The sequence below is a fragment of the Selaginella moellendorffii genome, unplaced genomic scaffold (genome assembly GCF_000143415.4).
Source record: "Selaginella moellendorffii unplaced genomic scaffold, v1.0 SELMOscaffold_157, whole genome shotgun sequence".
NCBI lineage: Eukaryota > Viridiplantae > Streptophyta > Lycopodiopsida > Selaginellales > Selaginellaceae > Selaginella > Selaginella moellendorffii.
In genome coordinates, this window is record NW_003314418.1 from 16,767 (window position 1) to 31,812 (window position 15,046).

Here is a 15,046-nt window from a genome sequence, read left to right on the forward strand (position 1 = left end):
TAGCAAAAGAGATGTTGAAGATATGGAAGTCACATTCCTACCCAGGTTAAGTCAGAAAGAACCAGACCATCTGACAGAGGCATTAGCTGATCGCTTGTTCTTCAACGTAGCGCATAAGAACAGTAATCAACAGTATATAGGTGACTGTTCAGCTCCAGGCTTGGGTAGAGGTCTTTGGCGTGGAATAGGAATGTGGGAGCTTCGATCAAAGACTTATTGGATCTACAAAGAGCTAGCAAGCCATCACGTACAGCAAAGTTCTTGTTGGGATCTTGGTTTTCTTCCTCAGGGTATGATACAATGAAAAAGGTAAAGTCAGGTATTTGTTTAACGTTCGCTTGGAGCAAATCCTGCTCATCGGATGGCCTCATGACAACCCATTACAACCCAGGATGAAAACTCCACATCAAAGCTTAAGGCAGCATCACTTGTGATCGCCTTCATCTTGCTTTACAAACTGAAGTTATGAGGTTCATGATTGGATAATGCTTGATGGTGCTGAGACTCAAATCATCTTTGTTATGGAAACAACCCCATCACCTCAAGGTGTTGTTTTTTATCCCCATAACAGTGGTGCACTGTTTCCATGTATAGTTCCCAAGGAGGTCCCAGTTCCCAGGATGGCCTTTGGTAAAAGGATCAGGACGATACATCAGAGAGGGAAATACACTGAACTGGATCCTAAGGTTCAACTGGGAGAATGCTCTGCAATACACTAGTTTGAGGAGTACCTATATCTGATCTTATATAGGATCCGGCTCAGTTATCCTGGGAAGGTAATGAGTTCAGTGTGTCTTTTTATATGTACAGGTCTAAGCATGGGAGAGAGCTTTTGATGGATAAAATTGACACCAAGCTTATGCAGAAGTTGAAGAATCGGAAGTACATTGTAAACATGTGGAAGACACTGGTGGAAGCTAAGTAAGCTGGCTTCTTGTGCAGGACAGCATCCCTGTTGGTGATTGGCTCACAGTTCACAAAACTCTGTGTATTCTATGCAATGAAAACCCCGTGGAGATGCTTGAACACCTCTTCACACGCAAATTTGCAGTTGGTATTTGGCTCTTTGATCAGAGACCTAGGTCCAGAATCAGCTGGTTCATCACGAAATATGGTGACATTTTCCCCTCTGCTCCAACTATGATGAACAGTAGGTGAGGAGAGAGAAGCTAGCAAAGCATCCCACTAACAAAACTGCTAACTGTCTCACGTGACACAACACCTCCAGCCATCAACAGGGTCAGAAAAGAAAGAAAGGATAGGAGCAAGTGACTACTTCTCCTCTTCCTCTGGAATGTCATCCAAGTCATACTCAAAATTAGGAAACATCTTCCTCACATCATCCTCAGCTTCCCATGTAGCATCATATGGAGAATAACCATTCCACTGAACAAGTAACTCTGTCCAAGTCTTACGACGTGTGCACGCTAGCCGTTGCTATAACACACAAGTAGGGCCAACCTTCAAACATCTATCTCTGGAATCTTGATTGCAGACTGGTCCAAGATATTACCAGAATGCAAACACGCCTTCAACTTCCCTACATAGAAGACGGGATGAATCTTCACACCACTAGGCAAGTCTAGTTGATAGGAAAGGTCTCCAACTTGTTTGAGAATAATCCAAGGCCCATAGTACTGTGGCGACAACTTAGAACTACCTCCACCTTGAAGAGCTCAGTGAGCTTCAGACAACCGAAGGAAAACCTTGTCTCCAAGCTGAAACTGCTTGTGCTGACAATGCTCATCAGCCAACTCCTTTGCCTAGTGCACCTTAAGAGAAGCCAAGTTCATACCAACAGGGGACCGAGGTTGAAAGCCATACATTGCCATAAACAGAGCCATCTCAATAGCCAAATGGAAGGCACAGTTATGGGCAAACTCTAACAAAGGCAGGTACTTCTCCCAAATACCTTATCTCTTCAGATGACCAACAAATGATCTCAGCATGTCTTCCAGCATCTAATTAACTCGTTTTTTTTGTCCATACTGTGGATGCTCATGCTCAGCTTTGTCTCAAGCTTCTAGAACACTGTCTACCAAAACTCCAAAGTGAATGTGGGATCCTGATCACTTACAACATCCTTAGGCAGCCCATAGAGAAATACAGCTGAGCAAGGTCAAAAGCCTTAGCATTTGTCTTCACAAGGAAGAAGTGAGCCAACATCATCACACAATCCACAACAACTCAAATAGCATTATTGCCTTGAAGTGCCTACTATGAAACTCATAGAAAATGCTATCCCACTTCTGCTAAGGTTAACTATGGTAGAGACCTTCATGCTTTTGACAATCCATTGTGACTGCCTGGCCAGTTTAGCAACTGTGCACATATTTATCAACACTTGACTTCATTCCAAGCCAAAATAAATGTGTCTCTACCAGAACACATATCCTTAGATGTCTTACATTTGGTGCAACGGACACTCTTACAGAATCCACTGTAAAAGAACATCATCTTTAGGAACCATAGCCCAATTCCTCTTGACTAGGAAACTGTTAGGTGCCAACTTTGACCACATAGTCAACATTGGTAAAAGGGAGGCTCAAGGGTATATTAAGGCATGTTAGGGTAAGGGACTTAATCTATTTTATAGTTCATAGTAGAGTTAGTGGAGCTTTTGAGGTAGCTCGGGGGTGGTTAGGTGGTGAGGAACCTCAAGAGGTGGCGTAGCATAGTTTAAGGTGACTAGATCTCTATCCTTTTGCGCCAGATTATAACATTGGTATCAGAGGGAGGTTGGTAGCGATGGCTGTCCAAACTGAACATTGGAATCCTATTGTCGATGGTGGTGCTAATGATGGTGCCGACGGAGCTGTGGAGATTTGGAACATTTAGGATATGGTTTATGAGCTGCAATCCCTTAATTAAAATTAGCAAAAGATGCAAGATGAGATGCATGACATGATGGATATTATGTATGGGCAAGCTTGGACACTACAAGGCTGATTGTCCATAGCTAAAGAATAAGCAGCAAAGCAAAAAGAATGGCCAATTTTTTATTGATGGTAAGTTAGATACTAAAAATTTGCACACTTTGTAGTATGAGGATGACGGGGATGACCATTCCGGTTGGAGGAAGAGGCTTTCAATTGTTGCTTGTCAACTCAACTGTGTGTGGAACAAGATGGAGTTCAAGGATACTTGTGAATCAACTTTAATGCTGGAGGGCATGTTCAGTGGTGGTCCAATACGAATTTTACTAGAGAGTGGGAGCAATGACAACTTTGTTTCAGCAACGTTTGTTGCAGAGTATGGCCTGGTCACACACAAAGTTCCTCTATACACAGTGGAAGGTGCAGTTACCTCTACTCAACATTTCGATGCTTGTGTAGAGGAGCTAGAAGTGTTGGTTGGCAAAACCACACTTCTAAAAACTTTTTATCTCGTGGATATCCATCATGTGGATCTCATTCTTGGGATGCCATGGTTGGTGAAGGTGGATCCGGAGATAAAGTGTAGTATTAAGAATGTCTCGTTGGAGTATAGCAACGTTAAATATGTGTGGTTTGGAGAGGGAGTTCAACCTCCAATTGTTATGCTCTCCGCTATATCTTTGAAGGGGGCTTGTTGTAATGGAAAGGCACTTTTGAGTTACTTGCTGTTTGTTTATAACTTAGGAGACCAAGGCATGTGTGGGGGAGAAGTAGTAGTACAGGATGTACTCGACAAGTTTGCTGATGTTTTTCCACTTGAACTTCTTCATGGGTTGCCTCCATTACGAGATGTGGAGCATGAGATTATGTTGGAGCCGGGGATATGGCCAATTTACCAGCATCTATTTCAGTTAAGTTATGTGGAGGAGCAAGAAGTTCAATAATAAGTCAAAAAGTTACTTGAGTTTGGATTTATTCAGCCAAGTAAGTCTCTATTTGGTGCTCCAGTCTTGCTTGTGAAGAAGAAGGATGGTTCAATACGGATGTGTATTGACTACTGTGTCTTGAACAAGAAGACGGTGAAGGATAAAATGCTAATGCCGCATGTGGATGATATCTTAGACAAGCTTGGTGAAGCAAAAGTGTGTACCAAGATTAATATGAGGAGTGGATATCATGAGATTGCAATGGATGATGCATCTATCTCCAAGACGGCATTTAACACAAACTTCAAGCATTTTGAGTTTATAGTTATGCCGTTTAGTTTAACGAATGCACCAGCCATATTTACTCGGTTGATGACGGAGGTATTTGGGCGTTATTTTCATGAGTTTATGGAGATTTTCTTGGATGATATTCTTGTTTTCAGCAAGAATATGGAGGAGCATAAGGTGCATTTGCGCAAGGTTTTTTCGTTACTTCGTGATATCAAACTTTATGTGAAGAAGAGCAAATGTGAGTTTGCAAAGTCGGAGGTGGAATATCTAGGCCATATTGTGACATCTAAGGATGTCAAGATGGCTGTGGTGGAGAACTGGATTACACCAACTACAGTGGCTGAGTTATGTAGTTTCCTTAAAATAGCTAGTTACTACTGACGTTTCCAGCATAAGTTTGCGGAGGTGGCTATTCCTTTAACATGGTTGTTATGCAAGAATGTGCTATTCGAGTGGAAGAAGCCACAAGAGGAGAGTTTTGTGGTGCTGAAACAATTATTGAGTGAGACTCCAGTGCTTCGCATTGCTGATGCATCAAAACCTTACAAGGTGACATATGATGTGAGTGGTTATGCACTGGGAGGAGTTTTCATGCAAGAGGGACAACGTATTGCATATGAGAGTCAAACTTTGAATCTTGCAGAGCAATGTTATTCCACATATGAGCAAGAGTTACTCTCTATTGTTCATGCTTTGTGGACGTGGTGGCACTATCTTTATGGTGCAGTATTCATAGTGTTGACAGATTGCAAACCACTTGTGTGTCTTTTCACACAAAAGGAGTTGAACACTAGACAACCTCGTTGGATAGTCAAACTCATGGAGTTTGGGGAGTTTAGTGACGGGCCCAATGCCTCCTTAATGTATATGACTGTGGAAGATAGATTAGGAGCTTGAGCAAGGTTCCCTAGAAAGGGTGATCACTAGTACAACTTGTTTTTGGCAAAAGGACTTTGTTGGGGGGAAGAATTGTTAGGTGTTAACTTTGACCATATGATCAATGTCAGTCAAAGGCAGACTCAAAGGTATATTAAGGCATGTTAGGGTAAAGAATTTAACCTACCCTAGAGCTCACTGTGGAGCAGTGGTGCAAAAGAGCTTTTGAGGTAACTCAAGGGTGGTTGAGTGGTGAGGAACTTCAAAAGGAGGCCTAATCTAGTTTAGGAAGATTAGATTGTTGACTTTTTGTTTGTGCTGTGTCATAACACAATTATTGTTCATGGTATGGATGGGGACATAACACTGGAACTTTTGCCAAATGTCAATAATATGCTAAAAAATATTCTTATGCTCTTTTGACATTTATGGATAATAGGAGTTCTATCACCAACAAATAACAAAAGTCCTCCTATTCTCTCTCCTCCACTCTCTTTCATAACATGCAATAAAGAATTAATGGAGGATGAGTAGTTTATGTTTGTTTTTGCTAGAGTCGTAAATAGTATAAATGTGATGATCTTGGTGGACTTTGGCTTAGCAATTTCCTATATTTAGTTTTTAATTATTTGAAGTTTCATTATAGCAAGTCTCTTGTACTTCTGTTTACTAATCATAAGTCATCAGCATAGATATTATGTATGGAAACACTGGTTGTCTACGTGCGGTGTGGGCATTTGGAGGAATCGAGAAGGATTTTTGATGCATTGCCAGCCAAGAACATTGTGTCGTGGACGGCGCTCGCGAGTGCGTATGCCGAGAGTGGGCATCCGGGTGAGGCCAAGGCAGCGTTCAATCGAATGGCGGTGCGGGATGTAGTTTCCTCCACTGCGATGGTCAAGGCGCTGGGCGATTGCGGGCGGATTGGATCGAGCAAGGCGGTGTTTGATGCGATGCCCGAGAGGAACAGCAAGACGTGGGCGATGCTGCTGCGGGGATTTGCTCGCAGCGGAGAGATTGGGTGAGCGAGAGAGGTGCTGAATTGGATGCCCGAGACGAATGTGGTAGCGTGGACGATCCTCGTGGCGCAGCGCGGGCGAGTGGGCGATGCGACGGCCGCGTTTGATTCCATGCCCGAGAAGAACAGCATCACTCGCGTGGTGATGCTCGTCATGTTTGCGGAGAATGGATTCGTGGAGGAGGCGGAGGATGTCTTCCAGGAGATTGTCCACCGAAACGCGATCCTCTGGGGGGCGATGCACTGCTGCTATGCCCAAAATGGGGATTTGATTCAAGCCAAGAGTTTGTTTAATAGGATGCCTCTGCACAGCATGCTTTCGTGGACGCATATGATCAAGTCATACGCGCAAAAAGGTGACGCTGATCAAGGAAAACAATTGTTTGAAGAAATGCCACTCAGAGATCTTGTTTCATGGAACTCGATAATCGCTCTTTATGCCCAGAGAGGTCGTTTCAAAGACGCTATACGAGCGTTTTCTTTGTGTTGCTGCTGGGATTCCTATTCATGGAACACAATTCTCGTGGTATACGCTTTAGATGCAAATAATTGTGAGGCAAAGAAGACGTTTGATAGAATACCAACTTGGAATTTGGTCTCCTGGAACACGATGCTAGCAGCATATGCCCAGACCGGCCATGCGTATTCTGCGATCCAGCTCTTTTGGGCGATGTTTCTTCACGGCTTTGATCCCGACAAGGCAGCGTTTGCCCTCGTTTTGACGGCGTGTAGCCATCTGGGGCTCGTCAAGGAAGCAGTAAGCTACTTCACGGCAATGAGCTTTGACAATGGATTGGGCCCTTCGCAAGACCACTACACCTGCATTGTTGATGCTCTAGGACGGCTATGGCAATTGGAAGAGGCCGAGGATGTCCTGGAGAATATGCCTTTGCCAGCTGATGGAGTTGCATGGGCAACGTTTCTTACCGCGTGTAAAAACCACGGGGAGACGAATCGAGGGATGCATGCTGCGGAATTTACGTGCCAGTCCAGCCTTGTGAGTGATGCATTGCCTTATGTGATGCTGGAGAACATCTTCAGAGCAGTTCAGACTTGATGTGTTGACCCAAACATCGATCATTGATATCCAGCCATTCCGTGAGCCACCCCATCCCCCATGGATGGAGAGCGGGACGCACAGAGGATTGAGCATAGGAGAGTCTTCATGAGGAGCATAGTCCTCTGCCTCTCACGTATGAGTCCGTGGTGTCCCATGCATCTGGAATGTTAAGTGCAGTGGGTTTGCCATAGTCAGCAATGTAAGATCCAATGCTGGTGTTGTGAATTTCAGCGGCAGCACTGCGCTCCTCCTGCTCCACATCAGTGCCATGCTAGGCGTGGTAATCCAGATTCTCAAGACCATGCCGGTGAGAGTGAGCTGTGGAAGTCTCTCATGAGCTCTTGTTGAAAGTGGGAAGTAGTGGTGTGGAAAGCTTGCGTTTGAGGCGCGGGTGGAGATGGGCTCATTGCAGTAAGGTGATAGCTCGTTCCCATTGCCTTCCTTTTGTATCCTATCTCCCTGGTTGCCTCCTGACATGCTTCATATGTTCTCCTCTCTGTGTTCCATATGGTATCCTCTCCGCTTGCGAAGCATTGCACAGCATGTTGCTGGAGCTGGGCCTCAGCCCATTCGTTGATGGCTAGCATTTACAAAGGCTTCATTGGATGTTGATACAGAGAATTAAGTTTAAAGACAATTGGCCCACTTTTATGATGGGCTTAATCTATGTTGACTGGATTGTTCTTTGCAAAGCATGTATGCAAGGCGATTTTACAAGGAAATTTATCAAATCTTCCGCAAAGTCAATGCCATAATCTGTCAAGAACCAAATCCTTGGAGAGCTTTAGGAATTAATATATGCATAATGAAGGATAGTTAAGTAATTTGATGATGAGAAGTTTGACATATGTTATCAAACATATTATCTAGCATAGCAATCAGGGATGCTCAACATCCCAAACAATTCTCCCCATTGGAAATAAGAAATATCACAAGTGCCATTTCCTACTCATCCATTCCCTTCGAAAACTTTCTTTCTATTCTGCAGGGTGGAGTTTTATATATAATGTTGTTGTATAGAGCACTATTGCTTCTTCAATGGCAACTAGCACTTGTTCAATGTTTCATGACCAATCTATTCTCTTCTCTTCCAATATCATGGAATATAAGTATATGAAATTTTTCAAAACTAACATATTGGAGTACAATCTTAATCATTCTTAAACTCTTAGGAATACTAGACTCAACTAGAGTTATACTTCAGTTCCCAGTCTAGCATCATTCCAAATCCAGTATTGGTATTCAGATTAGAATATTGCTAGCCTTTTGAGACAAGTATAATAGTTGTTTTGAATCATTAGGATCATCCTTTAGTGATTTTAATCTACATTGAGTTATAATTTAAATAGATTGCTACTTTGTCCTCTATGACATGCTAGATGGAGAAAAAGTGTTTTATAAGCTTATATTTTTAATGCATCAAGTATTCTTTACAAATCAAATATTTATTTTAATAGCTTTTTTTCTGCAGGCTATTTGCAAAAGAACACCCACAAGGTGTATTACCTGTTTAGTATTTGCACACATATATTCTTTATTTTTCCACAATACCTTATCTTTTATGGCTTCAGTTAAGTTATAGTCATTTACACCTTTGAGTATTTCTTCAATTTAAGCACTATATTTTTGGTTTGCTTAAGCAAACCAACATAGGATATACTTGGGTATTCTTGAATATTCTATAATTTAATTGTTGATATTTATTTAGAATAATTTTGTGTTTATAAATTAAAAACATTTTAATAATGGTCATCACGTTGACTACATGGCAAAAAGATGTTCTAATGTATTTTCAAAGCTTTTAAATCTGAGAAGTACTAGTTCAATGTTTGGACGTGTTTGCAGGTGTGATTTTGTGGTGACGAAGCAGGAGGTCCTCCAGACAAGCTAACTTCTCAAGTTTAACCAGCTGCCACCTCCATGCAAGGGTACTTTCCACGAGCTCGAAGGGTAGAGGGCTAGCTCTTGATTTTTTTGGTTGTTCTCTAGGCTCCAATCTGTTAGGAGTGATGCAAAGAGACTGTTATTGATCAGGCCAGGGATTTCCAACCCAAAGATATGTTTCTCATACCTGAAAAGAAATATACATATCCTCTTGTAGTTTCTCTTCTAAATAGAAGACAAGTGCCTGAGGTTGTACATATCGAAGTACAAACCAAAGAAGCAGATCAATGGATCTCCCCGCGACGCATCAATCAGCAGTCGAACGAGCCGAGCAGCGCATTCTTGATCCTCTTCCAGTCGATCCACTTTCCTGTAACCAATGGTGCTACCGCTGCTCACCAGGTACCAGCCCAGCTCGCTGTCCCATGCCTCGACGTGATATTCCATGACCCTTTGTCCCATGTTTACTGGCTCTCGGATCTCCAGTACGTTGAACTTTGAGACCTTGCCAAGATCAAGCTCGATCCAGCCGGTCGACTCCCCTTGCATTGGAGCCCAGAAAGTTTCCATTCGGCCCGAACGAAGAGCTGCGAACGCTGCTTGCTGTCACGGACAAGGGATTCGCTGCTAAGTTGACGCTGAAGATGGAATCTATGGCGGAGCTAAACCGCTCCAGCGTCTGGAAGTCGGATTCGTCGATCAGTCCCGACGAGTTTGGAGGGACGTTGAGCAGGAGCAAGCAGTTCCTGGCGGATGATTTGTAGAAAACGTCGAGCAGCTGCTCCAGGGATTTTGGAGCCTCGTTCCTGTGCCAAAACCAACCGGGCCTGATGGAGATATCGCACTCCGGAGGGAGCCAGTCGGTTCCAGCACTCTCTCCAGACATCAAGTACCTGTTGATGTTGCGAATTGGATCGAGTTTCACGAGAACAAAAGTTTCATGCAAGGATGGATTTTACGTACTGGCCATCGCTCCTGCCGATCGTGATGGAAGATCTGTTCGCCATCGCCCAGCATGGTTGTCCGGCCTCGCCATACTCATTCCCAACCCATCGGATGTCAGGGCCAGCGTCGGAAAAGATGTTGGCACCGGGTTGCAGCTGATGAATCGTGTCAAACCAGAGCTCAAAATCGTAGCTCATGTTCACTGCAGTGGGTGATTTCGCACCATCCAGCCACACCTCGGAGATCGGCCCATATCTGCACGCAAAACAAAATGCCGCGTCAAGGCATCTGCTGCTAGAGATGAAAACTACAAAAGCCCACAAGCTCGCGAGCTCCTAATGCTAAAACCGTTTGATGGGCTGGAGCAAATGCAAACATATCACACAGTGATCATGCCACCAAGAAAAATGCGTGAAGAAGAAGTAAAGAATGTCTCACTCACCCAGTAAGAAGCTCTGGGAGCTGAGCCAAGTAGAACTCGTTGTAGAGAAGAGTGTCGCCATAGCAGCTCTCGTGCAAATCCCATGGCGAGAGATAAAAGCCCACGTCCAATCCACGCTCCCTGGCGGCGGCCACGAACTCGGCCACCACATCCCCTTCCCTCCTCGCCAAGAGCTGCTAGCCACGGAGAAATTGGTGTAGGCCGAGGGCCACAGGCAGAACCCGTCGTGGTGCTTGACCGTGAGGATCACGAGCTGCGCGCCCGCGGATTGGGCCGCGTCCATCCACTGCGACGCATTCAATCGCTCCGGGTTGAAGATGGAGGGCGATTCGTGGCCGGATCCACGCTCCGAGTCCGTGAATGTGTTGACGCCGAAGTGGAAGAACAGCGAGAGGCGGCGCGAGTGGAACTGGAGCTGGCGCCATGAGGGAATTGGGCGGAGAGGGAGCGGTGGGGGCGAATTTAGGGCGACAGCTTTCAAGAACACTAGTATCTCGAGGAGCAAGAAAGACAGATGGAAATTCATTGCTATAGAGAATGGAGGAGAGAGCCAATCTTATAAGCCCAGTGGAGTAGTGGAGTAGAGGAATTCTCACCAGAGAGTAAAATCTTTGCTTCTTCCAGGGTGTCCTTGTTCTTGCAAGGCAAGATGGATTATCTTCTTCTTCTTAGCCGTGATCTCCAAGCTAGATTGGAATGTTCTTTCTCCGTCCAGGATTCTCAAGAGCTGTGGAGGTCGCGCCCGGATTCTCGCAAAGAATACCTCGCGAATCGCGAATGCGTGTGAGATCCAGCAAAGTTTATGGCATTGCTCTTCCCCAATTTCGTGATTTTTACAGACACCTCAGAGGATTGCTTGCTCTCCTGGGGAGCACTGCTCAAGAACTGCCGGGATCTGTCACAGGGGACGCAAATCCACGCCCGCATTGCGCAGAGCGAGCACCGCCGCAACAAATACCTCGCGAATCTGCTCGTCCAGATGTATGGCAAATGCGGCAGCGTCGATGACGCCCGTGCAATCTTCGAATCCATAGAGAATCATAAGCTCTTCTCCTCCAACATCATGATCCGGGCCTACGCACAGGCGAAAGATCTAAATCGAGCGCGCAGAACGTTCGATGGGATGCTCCGGCGAGATGCCTCGACGTGGAACTCGATCGTCACGGCATATGCCGACAACGGGGATCTTGATAAACCGCAAGAGGTTTTCGAATTGGCTCCAGAGAAGAACGAGATCTCTTGGAATGTGATGATCACGGTTTGCATCCGCAGTGGAAAGATAGCTTCTGCCAAGGATTTGTTTGATCGGATGCCCGTGAAGACGATCGTTGCGCAGACTGCCCTCGTCACAGCATTTGCCAGGAAAGGCCATTTGGATGAAGCCGAGGCTTCGTTTGAGAACATAGAGGAGCGCGATGTAGAGTCATGGGCTTTTGGCTCTCGCTGTCTACAGACAACTCCAACCGAACAGCAAATGCAGGCTGGGCAGTCTTTTTCTCTTGAGTTGATACAAACGAAGACTTTCTGGCGACAGGCAACTGCATTTGAGGTGAAAAGGCTACTGATTGCCGGAAAGCAGAAAGAGGCTTTACGGGCTGCTCAAGACGGGCAACTTTGGGGATGTGCTCTTCTTATGGCCCGGCAGCTGGGAGAGAAGGTACCTTGTCTTGGAGCTTTGATGTATAGACCGTTAGTGATGGTCTTGTGGTTTTTAATAGTTCTACACCGACACTATAGCGGAGATGGCTCAACGTCAGTTTCAACCAGGGTTTCCCCTCCGAACTCTAACTCTTCTTTATGCTGGTCAACATGCCGGAGTGTTCGTAGGGAACACTAATTCGTCGAACGTAACAGCGCTTCAACCTCAACCGGTTCCAGCGTCCGCTGTAGATGGTGCAACACAGGTGAAATACTTTTATCAAGCTACTCTCTTGCTTTAAGGAGTGCATGTTGACTTGCAGGACGCAGTAGAAGGAATGCTTGAAGAATGGCAGGAAAACCTGGCTATAATGGCAGCTAACCGAACTAATGGGGACGAGAGAGTGATTATGCATCTTGGTGATTGTCTCTGGAGACATCGAGATGAGGTATATACATGGTCACACGTTGATGTTTCTCATAGTTTTAACTTGCAGATATGTGGAGCCCATATTTGCTATCTTGTTGCAAATGCTAGTTTTGAGCCTTTCTCCCCTTCTGCCAGACTTTGTCTTATAGGTGCCGACCATTGTAAGTATCCACGCACGTACGCTAGTCCAGAAGCTATCCAGGTAAGCCGTGTTTGTCCTCAATAACAATTGTTAACCTTTTCTTCATCAGCGAATGGAAGTGTACGAATTTGCAAGAGTGACCGGCAATTCCCAGTTTATTTTACTTCCTTTTCAGCCATACAAGCTTATTTATGCGTCGATGCTTGCTGAAGCTGGAAAGATAAACGAAGCTTTAAGGTTGGTAGTGATTTTTAACTGTATCCTTAAGGTTTCTCTTCAAAGGTATTGCCAAGCGGTGTTGAAAACATTGAAAACAGTGGGCCATGCAGCTGATGTGTGCAAAGAAGCGGCTGTACCCTTGGAAGAGCGTCTTTGTATTCACTCTCAGGTTTGTAATCGGACACACGGCTTTTATACTCACTTTCCTGTTATCCAGGGAGGCTCGACGTCAATTGTGCAACAGTTTTTTGGCAATATTGGTCTACACAAGATGACAGGCCCTTCTTCCCCGAAAGCTTCTGATATGCTGATATTAATAACTGTCCCGCAACAGCTTCTAGCAGAAGCAGTGTATCACTTGCCTTGTCGGCATCAATAGAACCCATAAGTGATAATACGAGAAGATCCAACATGCCAGCGAGAAGCATTTCTGAGCCTGAGTTTAGGCCTGCACAGGTAACTCGACTTGCTCTTGTGTACCTTCGATTAAGACTTGTATTCTTTCATCAGATCGTTAGTCCAGCGAAAGGAATGCCAAACAGAGGCGTCTTTACTTCTTTCGTGCAAAGAGCGATGGGCTTCATAAAAACACCTTCGAAGGAGGTTTGTAGAAGCTTTGGAAAGAGCGCTAGCTGATTGATGGTCGGTATGTGATGCAGGCAAAGCTTGGCGACAGCAACAAGTTTAGATACGACGAGACACTGAAGCGCTGGCTTGAAGAACGAGCCAAGGCACAAGCGCCAGAGCTTCCGTTGGCTCCTCCTCCCACGGCAAACAAGCTCGTCTCACGCGTGGAGGAGAACGGCGCTCTTATTTCCATGTCTCCGGAGAGACCACCGCCAACTTCGGAAAGGCCGCAACCGGTTGTGAGTGGAATCCCACCAATGCCTCCGAGCAGTAACCAGTACGCAGCTCGCGCACGTCAAAACGTTAGATCAAGGTACCGTTTTGGTCATTCGCAGCACTCCAATCTCACGAGGTTTTTGCAGATATGTCGATACATTCAACAAAGGTAGCGTAACACCATCCAAGACATCATCGGACTCTCCTCCACTGTTTGGCGTGGTGCCAAAGGCAAGCGCAAAGCCTTTGGCTCCAGCGAGATTTTTCGTGCCTGCGGCCGCTGCTGCCGCTGCTCCAGATATCAACAGCAACCATTCGGTGGATCCTTCCTCGGCACCGGCCTTTGTCCCCGACACGGCATTCTCAAACGGGAATGGACCGTTTGCACCAGCAGCATTCGCTCAGCCGGTTGTACAGGATATGAGAAACGATCCGGGGCCAACGCCTGATCATCTATCGAGCGGCTCTTCGCCAGCAATGTTCTATTCGAATCACTATCCAGCAGCACCGTCGACCGTCTCGTTGCCGCCACCTGCAGCTCTGGAAGTTACTCCGCCAGTGATGGTCGAGCAGCAGCAGCAAAACCAACACCAGGAAAGTTCGATTCATCGGCACCTCAACAGTCCGGCACAGTGGGATTCGAAGCTGCCAGTTTCTTCGGAGTGTTTGGAGACGACTTGCAAGAGGTGGAATTGTAAATCACACTCCACAAGTAAGTAGTAGTGACTGTTGCTGGGTGGATTTTGGTAGAGCAGTGTAGCGAAGTAGTAGTCGTGGAAGGAGGAATTTTTTTTGGCTGGGGTGATTCTTTGGAGCCACGAGCGAAGCGAGGAAGCAAGATAAATAAAATGGATCAAACAATATAATTCAGGAATTAAATTCTATAAAACAATAAAATTTAAAATGAAAACGGTAAAATATAACATAGAATATAAATAGAATAAAATAGAGTAATAAACTACAACATATGCAACATATACTCTTCAATAATAAATTTCAAGCCATGATTCTCATTATATAATCTTGTAAACAAAATTTTGATAAATACTAAAAAATTCTAGTTATCTCATTTTTTGAAAAAACTTTTTATGGAGTTTCTTCTTGAACTATATGACAACATTAAATATCTGTACTACATTATTTAACAATCCTGCCTAAATTCAAACAAAACTGATACAAGCTATTAGTATCATAACACTACCCTTGCATTTCAAATTCTTTGTCAAGCTTGCATTTTAAATTTTCCCCCTCTTAGCCTTATGCTTTTTTCTTAGGTTTTATTATTTAGGTTCTCTAGGGTTCACCACTACTGGTTCATGGATCACATCTTAGGAGGCATTTTTCCTTCCTCTCTAGCACATCCTAAGCATATATCTCTCCCACACTGTTTTGGTTTGTTTATAGCCATGGTAAGTTTTTCTTTCCTCAAAACATATGGTTTCCATTATTATAAAGA

The 15,046-nt window shown here is 44.8% G+C and overlaps 1 protein-coding gene and 2 pseudogenes across 1 annotated transcript; 2 read left to right on the forward strand and 1 right to left on the reverse strand.

Annotated features, from left to right (window-relative positions):
* The first annotated feature begins 6,015 nt into the window (after positions 1 to 6,015).
* LOC112343519 (pentatricopeptide repeat-containing protein At4g02750-like) lies at positions 6,016 to 7,044 on the forward strand. The gene has a single exon (XM_024667129.1). The coding sequence runs from the start codon at positions 6,016 to 6,018 to the stop codon at positions 7,042 to 7,044; it is 1,029 nt and encodes a 342-aa protein (XP_024522897.1).
* A 2,045-nt stretch (positions 7,045 to 9,089) lies between these two features.
* LOC9641006 lies at positions 9,090 to 10,854 on the reverse strand (annotated as a pseudogene).
* Positions 10,855 to 11,079: 225 nt separating this feature from the next.
* On the forward strand, positions 11,080 to 14,456 carry LOC9641013 (annotated as a pseudogene).
* The last annotated feature ends 590 nt before the right edge of the window (positions 14,457 to 15,046 follow it).

What these genes read in the sequence shown, in the direction of transcription:
- LOC112343519 (XM_024667129.1), top strand. Translation starts at nt 6,016, where the DNA reads ATGCCCGAGACGAATGTGGTAGCGTGGACGATCCTCGTGGCGCAGCGC.